This window comes from Aotus nancymaae, unplaced genomic scaffold (assembly GCF_030222135.1).
Source record: "Aotus nancymaae isolate 86718 unplaced genomic scaffold, 86718_ANA_hifiasm-v0.15.2.pri h1tg000057l, whole genome shotgun sequence".
Classification (NCBI taxonomy): Eukaryota; Metazoa; Chordata; class Mammalia; order Primates; family Aotidae; genus Aotus; species Aotus nancymaae.
In genome coordinates, this window is record NW_026988471.1 from 27039471 (window position 1) to 27063996 (window position 24526).

At 37.0% G+C, this 24526-nt stretch overlaps 1 protein-coding gene across 4 annotated transcripts in view; it reads left to right on the forward strand.

Moving 5' to 3' along the window:
• Positions 1 to 24526, forward strand: part of BABAM2 (BRISC and BRCA1 A complex member 2) — a 457075-nt gene that overhangs the window by 164563 nt on the left and 267986 nt on the right. For all 4 annotated transcript variants that reach the window (XM_064363957.1, XM_064363959.1, XM_064363960.1 and 1 more), the window contains exon 6: positions 5294 to 5368. In XM_064363957.1, coding sequence (XP_064220027.1) covers positions 5294 to 5368 — 75 coding nt within the window. The remainder of the gene's footprint in view (positions 1 to 5293; positions 5369 to 24526) is intronic.

Sequence of the window (24526 nt, forward strand, 5' to 3'; positions counted from 1 at the left end):
ACATATTTATTGCTAATGCTGGGGAAATTGCCATTAAGGCAGTTGGCAGAAAGGCTGACATTTTAACAGTCATAGGTTAGATAATTTTCTACATCTATCCAAGAGAAGATTTTGACCAAGGACGGTAAAAAAATAAAAAAAAAAAAATCAAATTATTCTGTTCACTTGGCGGCATCTAAATGTCTCATTTTCAGCTTACAGGAAAGATTGCTGTGAAAGCAATCTTTGACATTACAACTGAGTGACCATAAATTGCTTGAATAGCTGTTGGAAATTCAAATATAAAACCACATGAAAGTCATTATCTGAGGTGGAACAAGGATTTTTCACTTGTTTTGCTCTTCATTTACTGTTTATAACTTAATTTTACATTAAGATTGTTTTAAAATTATCATGTACTCAGTTTTAGAGAAGATGATTAGCTTATAGGTCATAAGGAAAATCAGTGCCAGAATGGAAAACTGAATTCTTGAGTCTTAGTGTTCAACATTTCCAGTGCTGTCAGAAACAAGTGTTGAATTTTCTTTGTTCTTCCAATGGCAAAATAAGGAATGTATGGTAGGCTTGAAAGTTGGCAATCATAAAGTGCTTTTTATGGTTTCCCAAATTCCCTTCATAGTATTGTTTCTTTTCTTATGAATTTAGTTGTATAAATCAGCCTGTTGCTGATAAACAAAAATTTTTATTAGTCCTGGGACCAAGATTTCTTTCAGTATGACATTAGTTGTGTAAATTAGCCTGTTGCCAATAAACACAAATTTATATTAATTCCAGGATCAACATTTTGAGAAGGAATAAAGTAGGGATCATCTGAGAGTTTTTAAAAGACTGTTGGTCTAAAATAGCTGGTAGAATAAAAATATATTGTACAAACTAAAATAGGGCAAAAGAGCTAAAATGCAGTGCATGGACTAAAATAACTAGCAGTTCAAATCAGTCCAAGTGCTAAATATGTAATTATCTTTCCTATTACCTTATATGTACAAGAGTTATTTTAACTTTTAAAATCCTACATTTCACTTTTGTTGTTGTTTATATATGTATGTATATGTAAAAAACAGGCATATATATACTCACACACCACTGAGTTTAACAAACCAAAAGTTTTGAAATTGCATTTTAACTTACAGGTTGACATTTTACACTGTAGGTAGAAATGGTTATTTATTTATTGGTAGGTTGTTTGACTTATACACTGAAAATGAAGAAATAACTTGAGTTTGGTTTATCAACATCTCTCCAACTCCCTTCCCCAAACTCTTTGAATTCCATGGTACTTTTTAAAAGCTTGCCTCAATATCCCCAGGAATGACTTAACAGTTGTTCCACATAGACCTAGTAGCCATTTTCTTATTCACTAATTTTATGGATGGTTGTTGCACATCCTCCAGGGGTTTAGAAATTGCTCATACCATCGAGGAGAGAGTTTCTGGGTGACTTTGTTTCATGTTAGTGCTTATTTGCTCCTGTAACCCTGACCTTCTTGCCATCTCCTCAACATGGAGGCACACTCCTGCATCAACCCTTTTTATACTTGTTGTTCTCTTTGCTTGGGGTATTTGTCCTTCAGATCCACATAGTTTGTTTCTTACCCTCTTTCCATCTTTGCTCAATTGTTACCTTGTCAAATTACGCTGTGAAGGAGCTAAATCTTGACCATTTGAGAGTTTTGAGCAAACGAGGATCAGAATCCAAGTGATGTGTTGAAAGAATCACTCTGCCTGTTATCATGAGAATAAACTGCAGGCGAACAATGGCTGACACAGTTAGGGGCAATTGCCTTTGTCCAGGCTGGAGATCAGTTCGGATGGTTATGGAGGTGGTGAAAAGTGGTTGAACTCAGGATATATTTTAAAGGGAGAATTAACAGGATTTGCTGCCACTTTGAATGTGGAGTGAGAGGGAAAGAGGAGTCAAAAATGATTCTAGGTTTTTGGCCTGAGTGACTGAAAGAATGGAATTGCCATTTACTGAAATGAGGAATAAATATCAAGAGAAGAGCACAAAATCAGGAATTTTGTTTTATTTATAGGAGTTTGATAAATGGAATTTGAATTTAAAAAAAGGTCTGGGATGGAGATACACAAGTTAGGAGTCAATAGCATATATATTATTTAAAGTCATGAGCCTGGATGAGATCCTCTGAGCATAAAATAAAGAAAAGGGATCTTAGAGTTAAGTCCAGGCATACCCCAAACTCTAATGTTCAGGGGTTGAGGAGACCAGAGGGAGGGCCAGTAAGGTAGAGAAACTGGGACTTTGGAAACCAAGTAAAGAATGTTTTACCAAGTAAAAAAAGAAAGGAGTGATTAGCGGTGTCATAATGCTGCTGGTAGAACACTTAAGATGAAGACCAAGAAATGATCATTGAATTTGGCAATGGGGAGGTCATGGATGACCTTGAGGACCCGTTTTGGTGGAGTAGTGGTGGAGAAGGGCTGACTGGAGAGGGCTTAAGAAAATAATAAACGAGGAAATATAGACCTGAAATATAGATTAATTTTTTATAAGGAATTATTTTTTAAAGTAAAACAGAGAAATGAAATGGGAGCTGCAGAAGGATATGAAGTGAATGGAGACATTTAAAAAATGATGTTTACGTGCTGATGGGAGTGATTGAGTAAACAAGGGAAAAATTAATTTTATAGGAGAAAGAGAATGTGGACAGTTGTTGGGAACTTTTTTTTTTTTTTTTGAGACGGATTCACACTATGTCACCTAGGCTGGAGTGCAGTGGTGCGATCTCGGCTTACTGTGACTTCCACTTCCCAGGTTCAAGTGATTCTTCTGCCTCAGCCTCCCGAGTAGCTGAGAATAAAGGCATGCTGTTGCAAAATTGTCTAAAGTGCTATGCATGTGTGCCTATGTGCACCATGCCCGGCTAATTGTTGTATTTTTATTAGAGATGTGATTTCACTATATTGGCCAGGCTGGTCTCTAACTCCTGACCTCGTGATTGACCCACGTCAGCCTTGCAAAGTGCTGGGATTACAGGTATGACCACTGTGCCTGTCCAGGAGCATGTATTCTTTGATGAGTGGTCCTTCTGTAGCACTATACACAGCACTAAGGGAAGACTTTTCTGTCTTTCCTTTTATAGCCCCAAACTCTCACTTGGCTGGGTGTACCTCTTATAAGCGCTCATTTAACTCTGTGGTATTATTGTTGCCTCTGCACTTGCCCCTTTCAAAGTGTGACCCCTTGTACTTAAAAACAGACCCTTTTAGGTCCAGCTGTGTCTTGATCCGAAGAACCACACTTAACAGAGTATGTTAGTTTTAGAGACCTGTAGGAGCTTAACATAATACCAAAATCACACCTTTTTGGTAATCTTGGACTATACAACAGAAGGCAAGAATTATAATAGGGTCTCATAAACCTTCTCCCACCCACCATGATGAGCTATCTGTAGATCCTTAGTGGCTCTTAAGTATTCTCCCAAGTGTTGAGTTGTGAGTAGCCTGCACATAATGGCATTCAATCCTAAGAATAGCTACTCAGTTCTGAGCATCCGTCCTGTTTCTCACCATTGGCATTTCTGGTGGCATAGTGGCTTCTGTCACTCACACACTGGCTTGCCTCAGCTTTGAATCCGTCCATTCAATTCTCATTTCTGCCTTTTCTGTCACAGGGTTAGAGTTATGGTAATGAAGAAATGCTCTGTCCTTAGCCAGTAAGTTAAAAGATGTTGTAAGTGGTAAAACAAACAATTAGGCAGATATTAGTTAACATTGTTATCTTCAGAGCTCAAGGTTTATATTTCTGTCTGCGTTTTCAAGGTTTTAGATCCGAGTTTTAAAATTAGGGCCAGACCTTTTTTTTGAGGGGGATGGAGTTTCGCTCTTCTTACCTGGCCTGGAGTGCAATGGTGCAATATTGGCTCACTTCAAACTCTGCCTCCTGGGTTCAAGTGATTCTCCTGCCTCAGCCTCCTGAGTAGCTGGGATTACAGGTGTGTGCCACCACACCCGGCTAATTTTTGTACTTTTCAGTGAAGATGGGGTTTCACCATGTTGGCCATGCTGGTCTCGAACTCCTGACCTCAGGTGATCTACCTGCCTCGGCCTCCCAAAGTGCTGGGATTACAAGCATGAGCCACCGTGCCTGACCAAGGCTCAGAACCTTGAAACCACTTGCTAGGGTGTTTGTAGAATGGAGTGGCAACTATTGTGAAATTGTCTAAAGTGCTATGCATGTGTGCCTATGTGCATTCATCCACCCACTCATAAAAATATTTGTAAATGCTTGCTATGTTTTAAGATGTGTTTGAGGGAGTTTGTGTTGCTCAGTTTTTAAAGAGGGGGAACTCTTTGGTAGTTACAATATGAAAAGGATAGACATCCACTCTGAATAGTTCTGGATCATTTTAGGAGTTCTTTTTTCAAGTATGTCTAAGTGAAATACCAGGCTGAGCTACACGCTTGGAGTGAGACAAGATGGAAGACTGAGGATTCTGCTAGCTCAGGACACATCTTTGTTGCCTTTGCAGAGGTTCTCTAGCATGCCAAGATCTTCGCATGACCTACTTGGAAAACTCCTCCTCTAGACTATGACAAAATAAAAAAAAGTGTGATTCCTTAGCTTTTTCTATCATAAAAATTGAGAGGCAAATATTTTTCTTTTAAATGAGTTTTCTGTTTTAGCAAATAGAAGCTATTATTTATAGCTTAGTTAAATGTTTTAAATTGACAAACCTCTGTACCTCTTTCCTATAGAGATTAGTTCCTGGAGGGAATTATGAAAAAAACATCAGTTAATGATAATCATATAGTGGACTTCCCAGAGATGGGAAACTTATTTTGGATACCCACTGATAGGTAGAAGTCTGACCTTTGCATATAGTTCCAGACATACTACAGAAAGAATGGTGGTGTATGCCATCAGCCTTGTTGTTTATAAATATTATTGAAATGGTCTGAATGCTTTAATTAAAACAAATGTATCAAAGGGTAGGTCTGTCTTTATAGTTTCGGATTAAAAAAATAATCATACATTTGTGTATTCTTTTCATACTTTTAGGAAACAAAAAGGCAATACTGCTACATTATAATTTTATTGTACATTTAAAATCCAGATTTAAAAAATTGTAATTGTGCTTTTTAGTAACTAATAATTTAAGAACTCTTTTTGATCCTCCCCTACTTTTCCAACCTTCTTTTCTTGCCTAATGTTAGGAAAACCAAATTAAAGATGCCTGCATTTTGAACAGGTTGAACTTGTGGCCTTGGCTATAATTGTCACTTCATAATCTATTTTTGATTTTAATCTTATTATTTTAACTTTCTTTTTACAGACTGGTGAATTTTCAGCTCGTTTTCTTTTGAAATTGCCAGTGGATTTCAGCAATATCCCCACATATCTCCTCAAGGTAAAAATATATGATTATCAGTATGAGACTATAAGTAAGCTTTTTAAGTAACTATTTAACTCAGTATTTGTATGACTGGTTTGTCAGCATTTTGTTCACATGATGAATTCTACTAAAAATATTTCTTATATGAAGTGCCATTGAGCTATTTTGTTTCCTAAAAGCTAAAATAGTAACTTCAAAAGTTATTTAGAAGTGAGTTTTCCGTATAAAATTTCTATTATAAGTGAATTAAACTCTGGGAAAAAATCACTTTTATTTAATAATGTTATTGGAATGAAAGACTCTCATATAAATTGTCTAATATGCAATATTAGGGCTGCATATTAGTCACCACTCCATTCTACAAACACCCTAGCAAGTGGCTTCAAGATTCTGGCCCTTGGCTGGGCATGGTGGCTCACACTATAATCCCAGCTCTTTGGGAGACTGAGGTGGGCGGATCACCTGAGGTTAGGAGTTTGAGACCAGCCTGGCCAACATGGTGAAACCCCATCTCCGCAAAAATATACAAAGATTAGCCAGGCATGGTGGCACGTGCCTAATCTCAGTTATTCGGGAGGCTGAGGCGATAATATTCGGTAGGTAGCACTGCATATTAACCATGCTGCACTAAAGGGTGTTTCATTTTCTTTATGTTAACAGTTGCTTTCAGGCACCTTCAGAGTTAGGCTGTCCAGAAGAGACCCAGAATCCATTTAGAACAGCGTATATGACATTCCTTAAAATATGATGCAGGCAAAGTGTGGCCTGGGGAACAGCTATTTTGGGGAGAGGCTTGAAAATGCTTTGCAGAGAAGTAGCATCCAGGTCACTCGGCTGTGGTTGGTGTGAGAGAAAGCAAATGGACTAGGGAGCAAGTTCTGAAAAGGAAGCTTTAAGATAAAGGCCTAGGTTCATCATAGATGAGGATTTGGTTGTGGTTTAAGATTTGGCTGCCTTCCTCTGCCCTGTATTTGAACCTATGGTTGTTTAATTGCAATCTCGTGTAAGAAAAATTTCTACCTTCCTAATTTGATGTTGTTCAGAGAGTTAATGGTATTTATAACTGCGTAGAGAGAAGACAGAATCTTTGTACAAGTTTGCCTACATATTTTACTAATTAGTAAATAATATTAGATATTAATTTTGATAATAGTTGTAAGTATGATTTAGTAGAATATAAACTATAGACCATAGAAAAGATTAGAGAATGTTTTTTAAATAAATTTCATCTTTTTTTTTTTTTGGCGACATGGTCTTGCTCTGTCACCCAAGCTGGAGAGCAGTGGTGTGACCATAGCTAACCCTAGCCTCAAACTCCCAGGCTCAAGTGATTTGCCCACCTCAGCCTTCTGAGTAGCTGGGACCACAGGCATGTGCAACTGTGCCTAGCTAATTTTTTGGTATTTGTAGAGAAAGGGTCTCAGTGGTCTTCCCACCTCAACTTCCCCAAATGTTGGGATTACAGGTGTGAGCCACTGTTCCTGGCCTATACAGTCCATCTAAAGAAGAAAATTATTTTCTTTTTCTCTAAGTAAAACATAGGATTTTTATACTTCATTGAAAACTTAGTTTCCAGTTTACTAGTTCTACATTCTTTACCCAAGGGTTGTAAAGTCCAAGTAAGAATGGAAATCATCAATTTCTGTCAGTTTCTCTAGTCCTGTTGTGGAAAATATATATATTAGATTTGTGATTACCAAGCATAATTAATTTGATTTTGGCAATTACTATGCTCTATTAGACTAGTAAGCAGTCTTCTAAGAAACCCTTGTAGCACATACTCAGGACCTCCTCCATGTATTCCAGTTAAAACTCTCTTTCAGCTCATTTAGAGCCAAGTTCAAAAGCAAATGAAAGTACATGATTTATATAATCACCTTAATCCACAATTTACAGTTAGTGTTTTTGTTTTAATTTGTTGTGCCTTATCAGTTTCAGCAGTCTTCCTGTTTATTTGCAATTGATGTTGCCTCTGCTCGTATTCTTGAGGGTCAAAGGAAAAAAAAAATTTGTTGGCTCATAATCTCATATTTATCTCTTCAGTATCAAATTACCATATTTTTTATTTTAAGAATTCTAACTTTATATGCTGTTCTTATTTTCCTTGACAGTAAGTTAAGAGAAGGGTGGAATCTATTTGCCAAAACTGTAAAGTTTTTTAACCCCCACATTACTGTGAAATGATGTCTCTTCTATAGATAAAATATCTACATTGCAACACTAATGTCTTTCGGAATCTTTAGAGTTCATGCAAAAAGAGTAAAACAACAAGGGCCAAAAAGGAGAAACTCTTGTGTAACACAAAGCAACAGCCAAAAAAACAAAAACAGAAACCTACCAGCACACCAGAAACAATCCAGAATACTTGCTGAGGGTTTTAAGATCTACATTCCTAAAGTTATTGTAACCTTTGGCTTTGCTTTTCAAAGGAAGTTTGCCTTAGGTGCTGCTTTACATATTATTTGGATTTGGATGCTCCTCATCTAATTACTAGGCCTATAATTGAGAGTCTAACTACAAAAATAAACCTCCTGAATTCCTAGGGTTAGGATACTCTTCACCAGCATCAGTAGTTTTACCTTATCATTTCAAGCAAATAAAAGGGAAAGTAGAACTTTAAAATATTGAGATAGCGTGGAGTTTGACTGCATACCCTATTGATTTGCTACAGTGAAATTTCATTACACTACGATGAAGCCATCATCTACTCATAAGTTCATATTATCAAGTGTGCCTATTTTACCCACTAATAGAATTATTTTATGCTAAAATGAAAAAGCCATTCAATATTCAGTTATATGATTTCCCTTAATATTTTACTGTAAATTCTTATGGTTCTTACAGGGGATAGAGTGAATTTATTCTGAAGATGAAGCCTGATTTTAGAGTCTGAATTTTACTTTTGGTTGAGGTAAATCAAAGGGTCAGATGAATATGAATCACTAACATAAAAACAAAAAATATTTCTGTATTTGTTACTATTCTTATTTTGGAGGTGGTAGAAATCCAGCATGAGCTCATGTAGACCAGATGAGAAATTTAATACAGACCTTCTTCTTATGAAGTCTGTATGACAGGAAACAGTCCATACTCAGTACTTTACAGATCAGGCATAGACCAACTTTCTTATGTCTGTTCCACCGTGTTCAGTTGTGTACCCCTGAACTTCTCAACTGGTGTATTTGTGAGGAGAAATCATCCCCATCATAAAGAGGAGATTACAGAAATTATCAAAGTGCAAGTGTTCATGACAGTTACCGAACCGAAGAAAGATGGTTTTATAATTGTATACTTTCTCTTAACGAACAGCTAGTCATTAGATGCTGCTGCTCTTAATTTTCTTAGAGTGTGGTGAAAAGTGCTGCATGTGTATTCCTGTCTTTATTTCTGTCCTGAGAATTAGTGAACTTAACAATGTGATGCTAAGAAGGCTATGTTTTTGTTTTTGCTTCTGTTTTCTGTAAAACCATATTCCATAAAGAAGTAGCTCAAGAAAAGTTTTGAATTGTCTACTAAAATTTTTATTCTCTGAACAAGAAGCTCAGAAACTAAGAATATAGTATTTTGGGGGAGAGGAGAGGCTTACTTTTAAATGCGATGTGTGTTTGAATTGGTCACTTAGAATAATAAGCCAGTTTTACATAGAATATAGTGAAGTTAAAATCCTAGAGTTAGGAACCCCTTCAGTAGCATAATACAAAAATATGGAGGCAAATTGTTGGATCCCACTGAACTGGAGGGTTAAATAGCACTGATTTCCTGCTCATAGTGGATATGGCAAATATAACCTGCAAAGAAAAGCAACATTAACTTTTTTTTCTTGTGTAAGAAAAGACCATATTGTTTATGTAGGCTAAATTGTTGTTGGAGTATCTCTAAACTAGAAATCACTGAGCCCTAGCCCAGGCTAGAAGTAGGGCTATAACCAATTTACTATAACTGAAGTACTTGGACTTTAATTATCATTACTTAACATCACACACTGAGCCCATTCATCCTGATGGATAGCTTGCAGAAATTTAGTTCCACCACGGAATCTGAATCATGACACTACATGGAAATGAATTGTGTGTGAAAAAGCTAAAATAGGTTATTTGTATCAAGAGATGAAGCACTCATCCTTCTGAAGTCACTGTGGTTGTACTGATCAGTCAGGGCACAATCAGTGCAGACCTCAGGTCACTCTGCCAAGCAGAGGCAAAAAGTAGGAATTCGGTTCAGAGTATCAAGACGTGTTCAGGAGTCTAGGATTGGCAGAGAGTTGTGAATAGGTAACTATACAGTGGTCTAAGCAGATCACTAACATGGAAGAGAGCATCCGAGTGTCCTTGTGTGCTGAGGTTATCTGATGTCAGAGCAGTCTCTTCAGCCTGACATTGGACAGCAGGTTACCTACTTATAGTTTGCTTTCTAATCAAACCTTGTAGCAAATGCAGATATTCACAGAACCAGGCAAGTACTGAAAAGGAGTGAATCTGACTTGATACCGTAGGAAATGGTAGGGACTGTAATGAACTAGCATATATGTGCCTTATCTAAAGGCAGCAGCTACTATACAGCTACAGAGTTATTTTCCATTTGATAATTTGGGGCTGGTGTTGCCAGGTATTCAGATGTTAATAAAAGGAGCACAGAATCTCAGGGTTTGTTGTTGTTGTTAATATTAAAAACTATCTTTTAAGTGATAGCAATGATAGATGTTGTTTACAAACACTGTGCAAGCCAAACAGAACACTTCTGTGTCTTGGCCGTGGCCTGTGGGTTCATTTGTGACCCTTGCTTTAAAACCTGATGGTCTTGTAACCAGGTAGGTGGCAGAAGGCTCTTACTCACTTTCCTTGATTTATACTATGTAGTGTGGTATTCAGGGAGATCTTACTATGACTCAGTAGATAAGAGAAGGAGAACCTTGAACTGGAATTCCACTCAGTGTCCTGAACTGCTTATCAGAACTGCAACAGAGTGCCCAGAATGAGTTTGGCTTGGTTTTTGAGTACAGTACTATGCAGAACACCTAAGTACTGATTTTGCCATAAAATGAAACAACAAAAAAGAAATTCAAGTATCATCATTGTCCTCAAAGACCTTATAATATAATTGATAAGACAATTTCCTGAAACATTGTTAAGTGTTAACTTGTACACTACCTGCCCAGTACGCTTTTAAGAAGAGTAAGTTTTTATGACCAAGTTTGGGCATTAGCTAGACTTCTAAGTGGCATAGCTTTTGGATGCGGAGGAAGAACAGATCAGGGATGGATGATCATGCAGTCATTGGTGGGACTGTGTGGACATACTTAATTTGGGGAGTAGGTAGTAATCTAGGTTGCAAGAGAAATTTCCTGCAAGAGACTACTGAGAAATAAAACCAGAAAAAAAAATTGGAAAGATTGAATGCTGGGAGATTGATTTTAGACTTTATTTAGCAGATAGTCTTAATCCCCTTATAACTGGGTTATCATGGTAAGAGCCTCCTATTTTATTTCCTTGGCCCCATTCTCTTCAGTGCCCAATCTTCCTGCAGTATTACTGTTAGTCTCCTTTAACGTATCTCAAAATGAGTAATACTTTCTTGTTGGCTGCTGCTTCTAGAGCCTACTCTCCCATGCAGTGTTGTTTTATGCAGCTTTCTAACATGTGCGTTTAGTCTCAGAAAGGCAGCCATCCACAGTGTCCCGCCAGTGCTGTGAGAATTCCCGGTGCTGTCACTTTGCTCACGCTCTTCTTTCTGGCTTTGATATTCCTACTCTTTCATCTTTTTATGGAGAATTCACTTAATTGATATAAAAATCAGGAGAAGTCCAAAGAAATTCAGGTTACTTGCCTAAGACTGTGTTTATTTGGAGGTGTTGACAGAATATCTCATTTTGATTATTGGCAGCTGGAATGAGAGAGGTGCTAAGAGGTCAAGGTGGAAAAGAAGCAGGGTAATGAAACCAAAGTGAACCTTTGAAGGAGGAGGTTTTGCACACAACTATGGAGAAGCGTGAATTTGGAGGATCCAGTGGAAGAGAATTGTTATATATGTAGAAGGACAACAGGAGCTCAGAGTCATATAAGTCAAGGTTTTTTTTTTTTTTCTGCACCTGGCCATAATCATAGAGAAGGTTTCTTAAGTTGTTTTAAGGGTGGGATGTGGTGACTCATGCCTGTAATCCCAGCACTTTGGGAGGCCAAGGTGGGTGGATCACGAGGTCAGGAGTTCGAGACCAGCATGGCCAATATAGTGAAACCCCGTCTCTACTAAACATACAAAAATTAGCCAGGCGTGGTGTCACATGCCTGTAGTCCCAGCTACGCAGGAGACTGAGGCAGAAGAATCGCTTGAACCTGGGAGGCGGAGGTTGCAGTGAGCCGAGATTGTGCCACTGCACTCTAGCCTGGGTGACAGACGAGACTCCATCTCAAAAAAGAAAAAGTTGTTGTTTTAATTTGTGATATGCTTAAATGTGATAGTTGTATTGATGTACTCTCCTGATAAAGGAAATTTTGCCTGGAAAAATCCATTTTAGAAGGTGCTGTCATTCTTCCACATAGGAGAAATAGGTAATGGCATGAGTGTTAAAAAACAAAGTGTGTGTATGACAGTCACATTTTGTGACTTGCCATTAAAGATTGAATACGTTGGCAGAGTTTTGAAATTTTTCATTCTTCTCATCTTCCTTTGGGAACAGGGGAGGGTTTTGCATTCTCTGCACCCAGAAGAACATTAGACTGATTAATTTTGTGGGTGAATTCTTGCATTGTCTTTTACTATTTGGAAATGCTTGAAGCCCCTTTAGCTTTACATGTTTGCTAGAAGGGAAACTGGTAATTTCCCCCAACTATTCTCTTTATTTAAAATCCAGCAAGCTTGTTAGGGTGGTATGTATTGATTGTAATTCTTTTTTAGCACATGTAAGATAGAAACTCTGAAAAGCTTTCTGATTCTGATAAGAGTATAAATTCAAAGGGTGACCTCACAAGTTTTTCTCTAAACCACAGATTAAATAATTCCTCTGAATTTGAGACTTTTTAGTTTAGGGAATTTTTTGGATTCAGTAAAGTCACACTTAATAATGAGCTTTGAGAGAGAAAGACTGCTTTAACACACTCTTCTGAAATCTGGCTTTAAAGCAAAATAGTCGTCTGGTGCTTGAAGGACCATAAAGAATTCACACAGAACCCTCATTCTTCTTATCTTAAAGGAAATAATTTCTGTCTAATCACATAGGAGTGGGCATACTTTTCTAAAAGTAGAAACAAGTACTGGGAGGACAGTGCCGTTAAAGTAGGGTGCTGTTTATTCTTGTAATAAGACTAATTTATCCTTGCTAAATTTGAGCCAAAATTTGCATTTGAGACTTAATCACAAAGAAAGCAGTGAGATGGTCTGAACACTTACTCTGCAGGGAATTACTGTCTCTTTCTTTATTAAGCAGTGGACCCATGGCTGCTCTCAGTTCATCGTCCTTGTTCCACCTCCCTTCTCTAGAGAGCAGGCAGAACTTAGGAAAAATATACTCTAGTTCAGGGTCCAGCAGGCTTTCTCTAAAGGGCAAGATAGTAAAATTTTAGACTTGGGTGCCATATGGTCTCTGTCACAACTACTCAACTCTGCTTTCATAGCATGAAAGCAGCTACAGACAATATGTAAATGAATGAGTGTGGCTGAGTTCCAATAAAACTTTATTTTCATGTTTGAGATGATGGATATGCTAATTACCCTGATCTGATCACTATACATTATGTGTATAGAAACATCACTATGTTTTTCATGAATATGTACAGTTATTATTTGTCAATTAAAAAATACGAATTTCTAAAAACAAAAACAAAATAACCTTGATTTTTGAAAACAGGCATTGGGCTGAATTTGGCCTGTGGGTAGTAATTAGTTTGCTGATCCCTTTTCTTGATTATGGAGGGGAGTGTTCCTTTACAAAGGCACCTGGTGCATCATAAATAGATAAGTAAAGGGATTTGGCTCAGTGGTTTTTATACCATGGTCTCTGTTTATATTTGATTAGTACCTTCAACTCTGTTGAAGTCTCCCTTCCTCTTCCTCCCTACTTTTTTTTTTAACCATCCTTCTTTTATTTATTCCATTTTCTCTCTTATTTTAAATAATCTGTTAGTAACATGGTCTGAAATTTTGTGCCCACCTTCCCCCAAATGTGTATGTTGAAATCCTAACCCCCAAGGTGATGGTGTTAGGAGTTAGGGTCTTTGGAGGTGATTAAGTCATGAGGGTGGAGCCTTGGTGAATGGGATTAACACCCTTATGAAAGAAACCCTAGAGGGCTAACAGGCCTGAGCATACAGTGAGGAGGCAGCATCCTGTTTTTTACACAATTTATAGTATTTTGTTAGCTACACAATTTATAGTATTTTGTTACTGCAACTGGAACTAAGATAGCTATGCACACCACACAGGATTGTTGGGAATATTAATGAGATAATAAATATGAAGTTACTTAAAACACTTCTGAGCTTGGTGCGGGTGCAGAATAGAAGTGGTTTTGATTTCATTAAATCATTTAATTTTTATTTCAAAGTATTGAATGTATTGTAGGACTAAGCACTATTCATAATAGCAAAAACATGGAATCAACCTAAATGCCCATCAGTGGTAGACTGGATGAAAAAAATGTGGTACATATACACAAGGGAATACTGTGCAGCCATAAAAAACAATGAGATCATGTGCTTTGCAACAACAGTGATGGAGCTGGAAGTCATTTTCCTAAGCAAACTAACACAGGAACAGAATGCGAAATACTGCATGTTCTTACTCGTAAGTGGGAGCTGAACTTTGAGTATATGTGGATACAGAAAAAGGAACAATAGCCACCAAGGCCTACCCTAGGGTGGAGGGTGGGAGGAGGGTGAGGATCAAAAAACTGCCTGTCAAGTACTATGCTTATTTCCTGGGTAACAAAATAATCTGTATACTAAACCTAATGACATGCAATACACCTATATAACAAATCTGCACATATACCCCTGAACCTAAAATAAAAGTTAAAAAGAAGAAGAAAGAACTTCACTGAGATTATGATAGAGTTATATTTACTACTTAATTTTCCTCTCATCTGATTTCCCTTATATAGAATTCAAAACTTAAATTTTTACTTGCCCCAAGTTTGCAAATATGATTTATGGTAATTCTGACAATGGTATATATATATATTTTTTTACTAAAAATAAAGAAGTCACAGGTAGTTTCTTGGAATGTAGATTGGGGTAAGCCATTATGGAAAACACAATGGAGGTTTCTAAAGAAATTAAAAATAGAACTACCAGTAATGCCTCTCCTGGGTGCATAACCAAAGGAAATGAAATCACCACCTCATAAAGATCTCTGCACACTCATGTTCATTGCAGCTTTAGTCACAATAGCCAACATATGGAAACAACCTAAGTGTTCATCAGTGGTTGAATGGATAAGGAAACTGTGGTATATATACATTTTGAAATAGTATTCAGTCCTAAAAAAGCATGAGATCTTGCCATTTGCCACAACATGGGTGAGCCTGAAGGATAGGATGCAAAGTGAAATAAGCCAGACACAGAAAGAAAAATATTGCATTATCTCACTTGTATGTAGAATCTTTAAAAAAAATTTAAATATATGCAGAGAACAATACAGAGGTTACCACGGGTTGGGGGTGGTGGTGAGTGGGGAATGAGACGATGTAGGATACATCTCCTGTGTACATCAGAGGGTACGAAGAGCACCTGTGTGGGATGAACAAGTCTAGCACTCTAATGTGCAACAGGACTACAGGTTCTAAAATTGTACTGTGTGTGGAATTCATGCTAAATGAGTAGGTTTCGCCTGCTCTGGCCATAAAAACAACAACAAAAAATGGGTAACTTACCAAAAAAATGTAAGATGATGGATATATTAATTTCCTTCACTGTAGTAACCTTTTTATTGTCTGTATGTGTCCCATAACATCAGATTGTATGCCTTAAATATACACAATAAATTTATTTTTTTAAAAAAGAGAGCTTTCCTCTTTTGGCTTTCTTGTATTGTTTTGCAGTTTATTTTAATTTTTTTTTATGGTGTGCTTCTATTTTTCAAAATTTCAATTTTAGAATGTAGGTGTACCTCAAATGATTGACCTGCTTTGCTACCATGTCCCCATTTACAGTGATTGTCATTTAAGTACAGTCTATTCTGTAACATGAATTAGTTCATTCACAATTGGTAAATAGTAGAAGCCTGTCAGTATAATGCAAAAGCTTCCATGGCTTATAGTTGATTTTTTTCTAGCACATTAATTATTTTGACCACTAAATAACAGCAGCTAAATTCAAAATATGCTAATATAGATGAACAGAGCAAGCTTTGGAGGCATATTGTATTATTTATTGTGTCACTTATTATTGGGAATATAGCATCTTAAGTACATTAATATTTTACTGAAATTACTTTGGGTTTTGTCAGTGCTGTGCTTACAAAGTTGTGCAGGCCTTAAGTGGTCTATATTTTCCTCATAAGTCTCTTATTTTTAGCATGTAATTTACTAGAATGCAATTTTTTAAGGAATGCATATATCATATTATAGCAGCAACACTTGTATTTTAAAACTTATAGGCTAGGCATTCTTAGTCCTTTACACTTTCCATATATGTCGCAGGTTTTTAAATCCTTCTCCATCTTCATACTTCTCCTTAGGGAGTGTTCCAGATTGCCAGCATCTCTCTTAAACTGTGGTGCCCAAAAATAAGCACAAAATTCCAGGGAGGGTTGATCAGGTCAGTGTTTATTAAGACTGAGCATCAACATTAATTAGTACTTACTGAGTTTGTAAAAGACCATACTTCCTTGTCTTACGAATCCAGTTTTATGCAGTTAGTTTTTCTAAGCCGGTGTGTAAACTTAATCCCTTCATATCAGGTTTTCAGATTTGCCCTATTTTTTCAGTCTATTTATGAGGAAAGTCTTGCAACCTGTAATCCAGAAAGGGAAGTGTGGATTGGAACCAGGTAGCATGGTGAGATTAACAGGATTATGGGATGTGATCACTATAGGTGACCATTTTTTATCTGGAACTACTTTTCTCTATGGTTGTGTTTTCTTCACCCACATCTTAAAGGTGCCACTTGACACCTGACAGAGGTTGTGCCAGTTTGTTTCTGTCATCTGTTCTCATTATACCAGTTTCATCAATCAGCAGACCTACAACTCAAATAAAAGTAAAAGCTGGTTAGCGGTGTAAGGTGACTACACAGATAATAGTGTAATGCATGTCAGAATAATAATTATTAAGAAAAGTACAGGGAGAGATCCAAGATGGCTGATCACTGGCAGCTTGGGCTCATAGCTCCCAGTGAAAGCGCAGAGAACGAGAGGACACCACACTTTCAGACAAATTTTTGTTGCTCACGGACTAAGAGATTCCCAGCGGAGGAGCCCCATGGGTCACCAGGGCGACTCTTGTGGCCGGCGTGGCGGTTTTGCTGGCGCTTCAGCACCGCAGTTCTTGGTGCAGAGTCCGGAGATTCCCAGGCAGAAAAGCACCATCAATCTTAACACCGCTGTTTTGGCCGGCACAGTGGATTGCTCAGATTTCGGCGCTGGGAATCAACAAGTTGGACGTCTGCTCAGAGACCTACTTAGAAAGTCAGTAATTACAAAGACGACAGAGGGATAAATATATAACGAAGGGAAGAAACCAGCCTCTCCCTCTACAGGGGATCGCAGTTCCTCATCAGCAACGGAACAAGGCTTAATGGAGAACGAGTGTGTTCCATTATCAGAAGCAGGTTTCAAAAGGTGGGTGATAAAAAACTTCTGTGAATTAAAAGAACTTATTCTAACCCAATGCAAAGAAACTAAGAACCTTGAAAAAAGGTTTGATGAAATGCTAACAAGAATGGACAATTTAGAGAGGAATCTAAGTGAATTGATGGCGCTGAAAAACACAACACGAGAACTTCGCGAAGTATGCACAAGTTTAAACAGTCGAATTGATCAAGCAGAAGTAAGGATATCAGATGTCGGGGACCAGCTTAGTGAAATGAAACGAAAAGACAAGATTGGAGAAAAAGGGATAAAAAGGAATGAACAAAGTCTCCAGGAAATATGGGACTATGTGAAAAGACCTAATTTGCGTTTGATAGGTGTACCTGAATGTGACAAAGAGAATGAATCCAAGTTGGAAAATACTCATTCAGGAAAACTTTTCCAACCTAGCAAGGCAGGATAATACTCAACTCCAGGTAATACAGAGAACACCACAAAGATATTCTTCAAGAAGACCAACCCCAAGGCACATTTTTCTTCCTAATCGCCAGATTTATTAGGGTTGAAATGAAGGAGAAAATACTAAGGACAGCCAGAGAGAAAGGTCGGGTTACCCACAAAGGGAAACCTATCAGACTTACAGCAGATCTCTCAGCAGAAACCCTACAAGCTAGAAAAGAGTGGGGACCAATATTTAACATCCTTAAAGAAAAGAACTTTCAACCCAGAATTTCATATCCAGCCAAACTAAGCTTTACAAGCGAAGGAAAAATTAAATCTTTTGCGAACAAACAAGTACTTAGAGACTTCACCACCACCAGGCCTGCTTTACAAGAGCTTCTGAAAGAAGAACTATACATATAAAGGAACAACCAATATCAGCCTTTCCAAAAATATATCAAAAAGCAAAGTGCATCAACACAATGAAAACTTTACACCAACTAATGGGCAAAACAGCCAGCTAGCATCAAATGGCAGTATTAAACTCATATATATTCAAATTGGATAAAAAGCCAAAACCCATTGATATGCTGCATTCAGACCCATCTCACATGCAACGATACACAAAGACTCAAAACAAAGAGAAGGAGGAAGATTTACCAACCAGAGAGTAAAAATAAACAAATAGATAAAAAGCAGGAGATGCAATTCTCGCCTCTGATAAAATAGACTTCAATGCAACAAAGATCAAAAGAGGCAAAGAAGGACATTACATAATGGCAAAAGGATCAATGTAACAAGAAGAGCTAACGATTCTATAGATCAACAAGACAGAAAATTAACAAGGACATCCAGGACTTGAACTCAGACCTGGAACAAGTAAACTTAATAAACATTTATAGAACTCTCCACTTCAAATACACAAAACATACGTTACCACCTCACACCTATTCCAAAAGTGACTACATAATTGGAAGTAAATCACTCCTCAGTAATCGCATAGCATTTCATAGGTTTAAATGAAATATTGGTTGACTGCTTGTTTGTTATTTTCTTCCCTTATTCCTTCCTGTCTACATCATTAAGTATAATTATTAATATAAAAGAGGTTTTCAATACCCATTACTAAACTGCAGTCTAGCCTGGGCAAGAAAGCAATATTCTTTTTTCTTTCTTTCTTCCTTAAAAAAGAAAAGAAAAGAAAAGAAAAGTACAAAGTTTACTAGGTTGGTGAGAAAGGAGTACACCTGGCTGGGAAAAATCTTTATAAAGGACTTGACGTTTGGAATGGGCCCTGAAAGACTTGGTTTTGATAAAGAGAAACTAGACATAAAGAATAAGTATTATTTTAGGTGGCAATAGTAGCACAGTTGGAAAACAGTCCAGCAGTCCATTTTGGCTAAATTGTAGAACTTGTATACAAAGTAGCGGGAGATAAGAAAGGAAAGGCATTTTAAAGACATAATGATATAGCCTTAAATACTTGACTCATATTTTAGTCATTATTTTTGAGTAGGGTAGTACTACAATTGGAATTGTATTTAGGAAGAGAAATCTGCCAGAAACATAATAGAAAATGATGGAGAGGAGGAAGGAGGCAATGAGGTGGAGCCTGGATCCAGACCTGTTATCACAGTCAGGGCTCAAGGTCATAGAAAACATCAAAGCTTCAAGTGACTCATGTTTTAGATTTGCTGAGGTGTGTATAATATATATTCATTGTATAATTTAATTTGATATACCAGCTGGGGTGCGTGGTTGCCTAACTCAATGATCAACCTGGGAGAATGAGGGAGAGGAAGGGTGCCAGAAACTTCTAACCAGTACTACCCAAAGTGCATCAGTTTTGGTTCTTGATGAAACAAGCACAGCATTGAGAGGGTTTAGAAACATTGAAAGTAGTTGATAGAGTAATCATGTATCTGTTGAATCTAATGCTAGAAATGTTGGGTTTGTATTTTGTATGTGTTTTAAAAGATTTCTTTTTCTAATAATTCACTTTTAATGTATTTTAGAAATTGATCAGTTGGTGATGGATTAGAGAGAAACAAAGAACAACTGCGCCTTCACTGTGGATAGTTTGAGAACCATTATTCTAGCTTGCTGTATGCCTTCTGTGGCTCCTGGTTGCCGTTGCAGCAGTCTGAGGTGTCTCTGAGGTTTTTCGGTTTTATTCTTTTTGCCTAGCTTAGTTTTACACTTAATGTCACTCAGCATGCCCCTCCTTTTAATTTTTATTAATAAATACATTCCCAGGATTGGCATAGGAGAAGGAGCCTGCAGCCCTTGACTTGAATGACATTTAATACAGAACTGGAAGAGAGGGATTTTTTTATTTTATAAAATATTTTAAAACAGATTTTAACAGTACATGCATACCTTGATCTAGTTTAATGACAAAATAATGTCACAAAGGAATCTAGCCTCTTTCTTTCATTTTTCTGAAGATCCGTTTTCTTCCTTGTATTTGTTTGTTGCAGATTTGTTTTCATATTATGATCATATCATAGAGTTGTGATGTGTGAAACCCAGAAATAAGATTGATGTTTCTCTTTGTTCCAAGATTGCTGATAAGCAGTTTGGCTCTCTTGAAGCAGGATGGGACATGGTTTAGATTTGTCAAACTTTGTGTTAACTGTAGGAAATAGTCTGCAATGCCTTCAGTGTCTGTTCAACATGTGAGTACTTCATGAAAATACTCTTTAGCAGGAGATCCTGGAATATTGATAGTGTTGGCATTCTTAGTCTCTTTTCCATAGACCAGCACCTCACAAGTATGGTCCAAGGACTGCTGGTATATCCAGGACTCTTTCAGAGAGTCCATGAGGCAAAAACTATTTTCAAAATAAAATTAAGAATTTACATACCTCATAAGTGAATAGTGGAGTTTTCCAGAGGCTACATGGTGTGTTATATCATCACTCTGATAGCCCAGGCCATATTTGCTTGAGTGTTCTTGCATTTAAAAATTTTTCTCAGGTTTTACGGAAGTTTATTCAAGAAGAAGTAGATAATCTGAATAGCCTTGTGTCTATTATAGTTAAATATGTTCCCACAATGAAAACTTTAGGCACAGATGACTTCTCTGGTAAATTCCACTAGTCATTTAAGGAAGAAATAATATAGAAAATCTTTCGGAAAATTGAAAAAGGGGGAATGCTTTCTAACTTGTTCTGTGAGGACAGCACTACTTGATAACAAAACTCAGGCAAAGATATTACAAGAAAAGAATACTCCGGATGAATCTGTCTCATAAACACAGGGGCAAAATTTGAAATAAAATTTAACAAACTCAATACATAAAAAGGATGATACATTATGAACAAGTGGGGTTTATCCCAGGCATGTAAGGTGGGCTGAATATTCAAAAATCAACAATATAACTAATCATATTAACAAACTAAGAAAGAAAAATCGTGATTGTCTCAATAGACACAGAAAAAGTATTTGACAAAATCGAATATCTATTACTGATAAAAATTCTCAGGAATCCAGGAACAAAAAGGAACCTCCTCAACATGATAAAAGTACATCTATAAAAATCCTATAGCTAGTGTCATACCTGATGGTAAACGACCAAATGCTTTCTCTCTAAGATGAACAAGGCAAAGATGTTTGCTCTCACCAATTCTATTCAATATTGGGGGCCCTGGCCAGTGCAATAAAGCAAGAAAAAGGAATAAAAGACATTTAGAGTAGAAAGGAAGAAGTAAAATTATCTTTTCACAGATGATACTGTTGTCTATGTCAGAAAGCCTAAGGAGATTACAAAAAAGCTTCTAACTAATAAGTAAATGTTGTAATGTTGCAGGATGCAAGATCAATATATAAAAATCAATTATATTTCTATATGCTAACAAGTAATTAGAATTTGATATTTTAAAGATATCATTTATAATAACATCAAAAATATGAAATATTTAGAGATAAATCTAACAAAAGATATGAAAGACCTTTATGCTGAAAACTATAAAACATTGTTGAGAGAAACTAATGAAGATCTAAACAAATAGATATGTCATGTTCATCTGTTGGAAGACTTAATCTTGTAAGATATCAGTTCTTCCTAAATTGGCATATGGATCTGGCACAATTCTAGCAAGTTGAAATCTCAGCAGAAATTGTAAAAATTGACAATCTGATTCTAAAATTTATTTTGAAATACCAAGGACCTAGAATAGCCTAAACAATTTTGAAAAAGAAGAACAAAATTGGAGGACTCACGTTCCCTGATTTCAAAGACTTATTATAAAACTACAGTAATCAAGACAGTGTGATGATGATCTAAAAAAGAAAAATATACCAGTATAGATCATTGGAACAGAATAGAATATTCAGAAATAGATCCACACATACATGGACAATTAATTTTTGACAAAGGTGCAAAGGCAATTCAGAGGAGAACAGATAATCTTCAACAAATGATGCTAGAACAATTGGATATATATATATATATATATATATTAAAAAAAGGGAAAAGGAACTTCAATCCATGCCTTGAAAAGACATATATATATATTTGCTGAGATATATATACATACATATATATATATGTAAAGTTTATCTGAAAATGGATTATAGACCTAAAAGTAAAACCTAAAACTATATAACTTCTGGAAGAAAACATGTGATAAAACCTCAATAACTTTTTTTTAAAACCTGAGTTCTAATTTCAGATATGCTAAATGTCAACAGAGATAGCACCCATAAATAGGAGCTCTTTGGGATTCTCATTACTTGTAAAAAGGAGTACCAAACCCTTTGAGAACTGCTGCTGTAGACTTTTTGGCCTGTTGTATTTCATAGTAGATTCAAAACAGCATATAAACATTTCCAGGATAGTTGGCCAGGTGTAGTGGCTCACACTTATAATCCCAGCACTTTGAGAGGCCAAGGCGAGGTGGATCACCAGAGGTCAGGAGTTCTACACCAGCCTGGCCAACATGGCAAAACCCTGTCTCTACTAAAAATACAAAAATTAGCAAGGCCTGCTGTTGGGTGCCTGTAATCCGAGCTGCTTGGGAGGCTGAGGCAGGAGAATCGCTTGAACCCAGGAGGCGGAGGTTGCAGTGAGCCGAGATCACGCCACTGCACTCCAGCCTGGGACAGAGCAAGACTCCATCTCAAAAATAAATAGAAATACAAATAGAAACTACAAAAACAACAACAACAACAACAAAAACCCACACATTTCTAGGATTGTTATCTGCTTCATAAAACTTCTGCATTATCAGCAATGATATTTGTAGTAAAAAGGCATTATCAGCTCACCTCAACGTAGAGTAACACTGAGAGCTTCACGGATTGCTCTTTGAAATCCTTCTTAAAAGCTGCCAACATCTAGGGTTTAGTGTCATTGGTTTAGGTACATTTGATGAACACTCCAGTGTGGAACTCTGAAGTGTTTGTCCTGAGGGTTTCTAATGTCTGCCGTTCTGTGTTATGACTTACAGCCACCTACATATTCAAAGGGTATGTGGTTTAATGTCACCACTAGCACTTAAGAGGCAGACATTGGTCAGAATCTTACCATTGTTATAGAGTGCAAAGCTACATATTTACCTTTTATCCTCACAGCCACCCTGTAAGGGGGCACAGTGGATGTTTGTTGTTTTTGTCTGCCAAGCATCTCTCTTCCCCTTCTTGTAGTAGTATCCCATGCCCATGTTATTTTCCCTCCTTCTTCCATGTGATTCTGCTAGGACTGTCTAGCACAGTTCCCCTTCTGCCTGGTAGGGGTTAGTTTAAGAACTGGATATATGAGCTAAGCTTGCCTAGTCAGAGTCCTTCCTAGGACATCTACAAACTGAAGTAGGAAGGGAAAATCCTTTTCTTTGCTGAGATGTTTGTAAGCTCGAATTGAGTCCAGAACTTTAAGCAGCTGTGTTTCTCATCATGTGGGAAAAGACTCTAGACAGCACTGTCCAGTAGCAATATAATACAAGCTGCATATGCAATTGAACATTTTCTAGTAGCACTTTAAAACAACTAAAATGAAATAGGTGAAATTCATTTTAATAATGTTTTATTTAACCCATTATACTCAAAATATTGTTTCAACATGTAATCAAAATAAAAATTGTTAATGACTCATTTTATGTATACATATTTTGTGCCAAGTCTTTAAAATCCAGCATGTTTACCTTTTACCATCTCTCAATTCAGACTAGTCACATTCTAGATACTCAATAGCCACATTTGGCTAGTGACTGCGGTATTGGACAGTGCAGCTCTACACAGTGAGAATGAAGGAATCCAACATGGAAAATGATGAGTGATAAAGATTTAGAGAGAAAGAGTACTGTCAGTGGTGAGGTTTTTTCTTTTGGTCCTTGAGGTTTGAGGAACTATTTTGGTTCCAGCTTCTATAACCAGCTCTTCTTTGGAATCTTTGAGCCCCTCCCATAGTTTTCCAATAACTAACCTTTTTTTTATGTGAGTATGATTTGGGTTTCTGTTACTTATAATAAAAAAAATCTTTACTCATACAGTAAGGCATTATTATCCTCAGTTTTTTAAGATGAGGAAACCTAAGCTGAGAGAAGTTAAATGGGTTACCCAGGGTTATCCTAAGTGTATATGGCAGGGCCTGGATTTCATTGCAGGTCTGTCTCACTCAAAAGCCCACTCTCTTTCTACCCCAAGAGACTGCCATGGAAGCTTCCTGTAGAGCAAGCCCTTTTCACTGCATGAAGGGTTGGGACTTCAATTCTTCACATATTCGTTGTAGCCTCTGATACAGTGGAACTGTGAAAATGCTTATTTTTTTATAGGAACTTTTTGGTGGGGACCTATAGTAGTCCTGTAAACAAATTTCACCTTCTTTTCTTTCTAAAAAAGTGATGTTAGCAAGTTACTTGGCACTGAATGGAACCTAGTTTGGTACTACATGCCTTGTGGGCATCTGCATGCTGTCTTGTAAAATGGTGGAGTCATCTAATCTTGTTTCATTTGAAATATATTGGCCTGTCCAGGAAACTTTATTAGCACCCC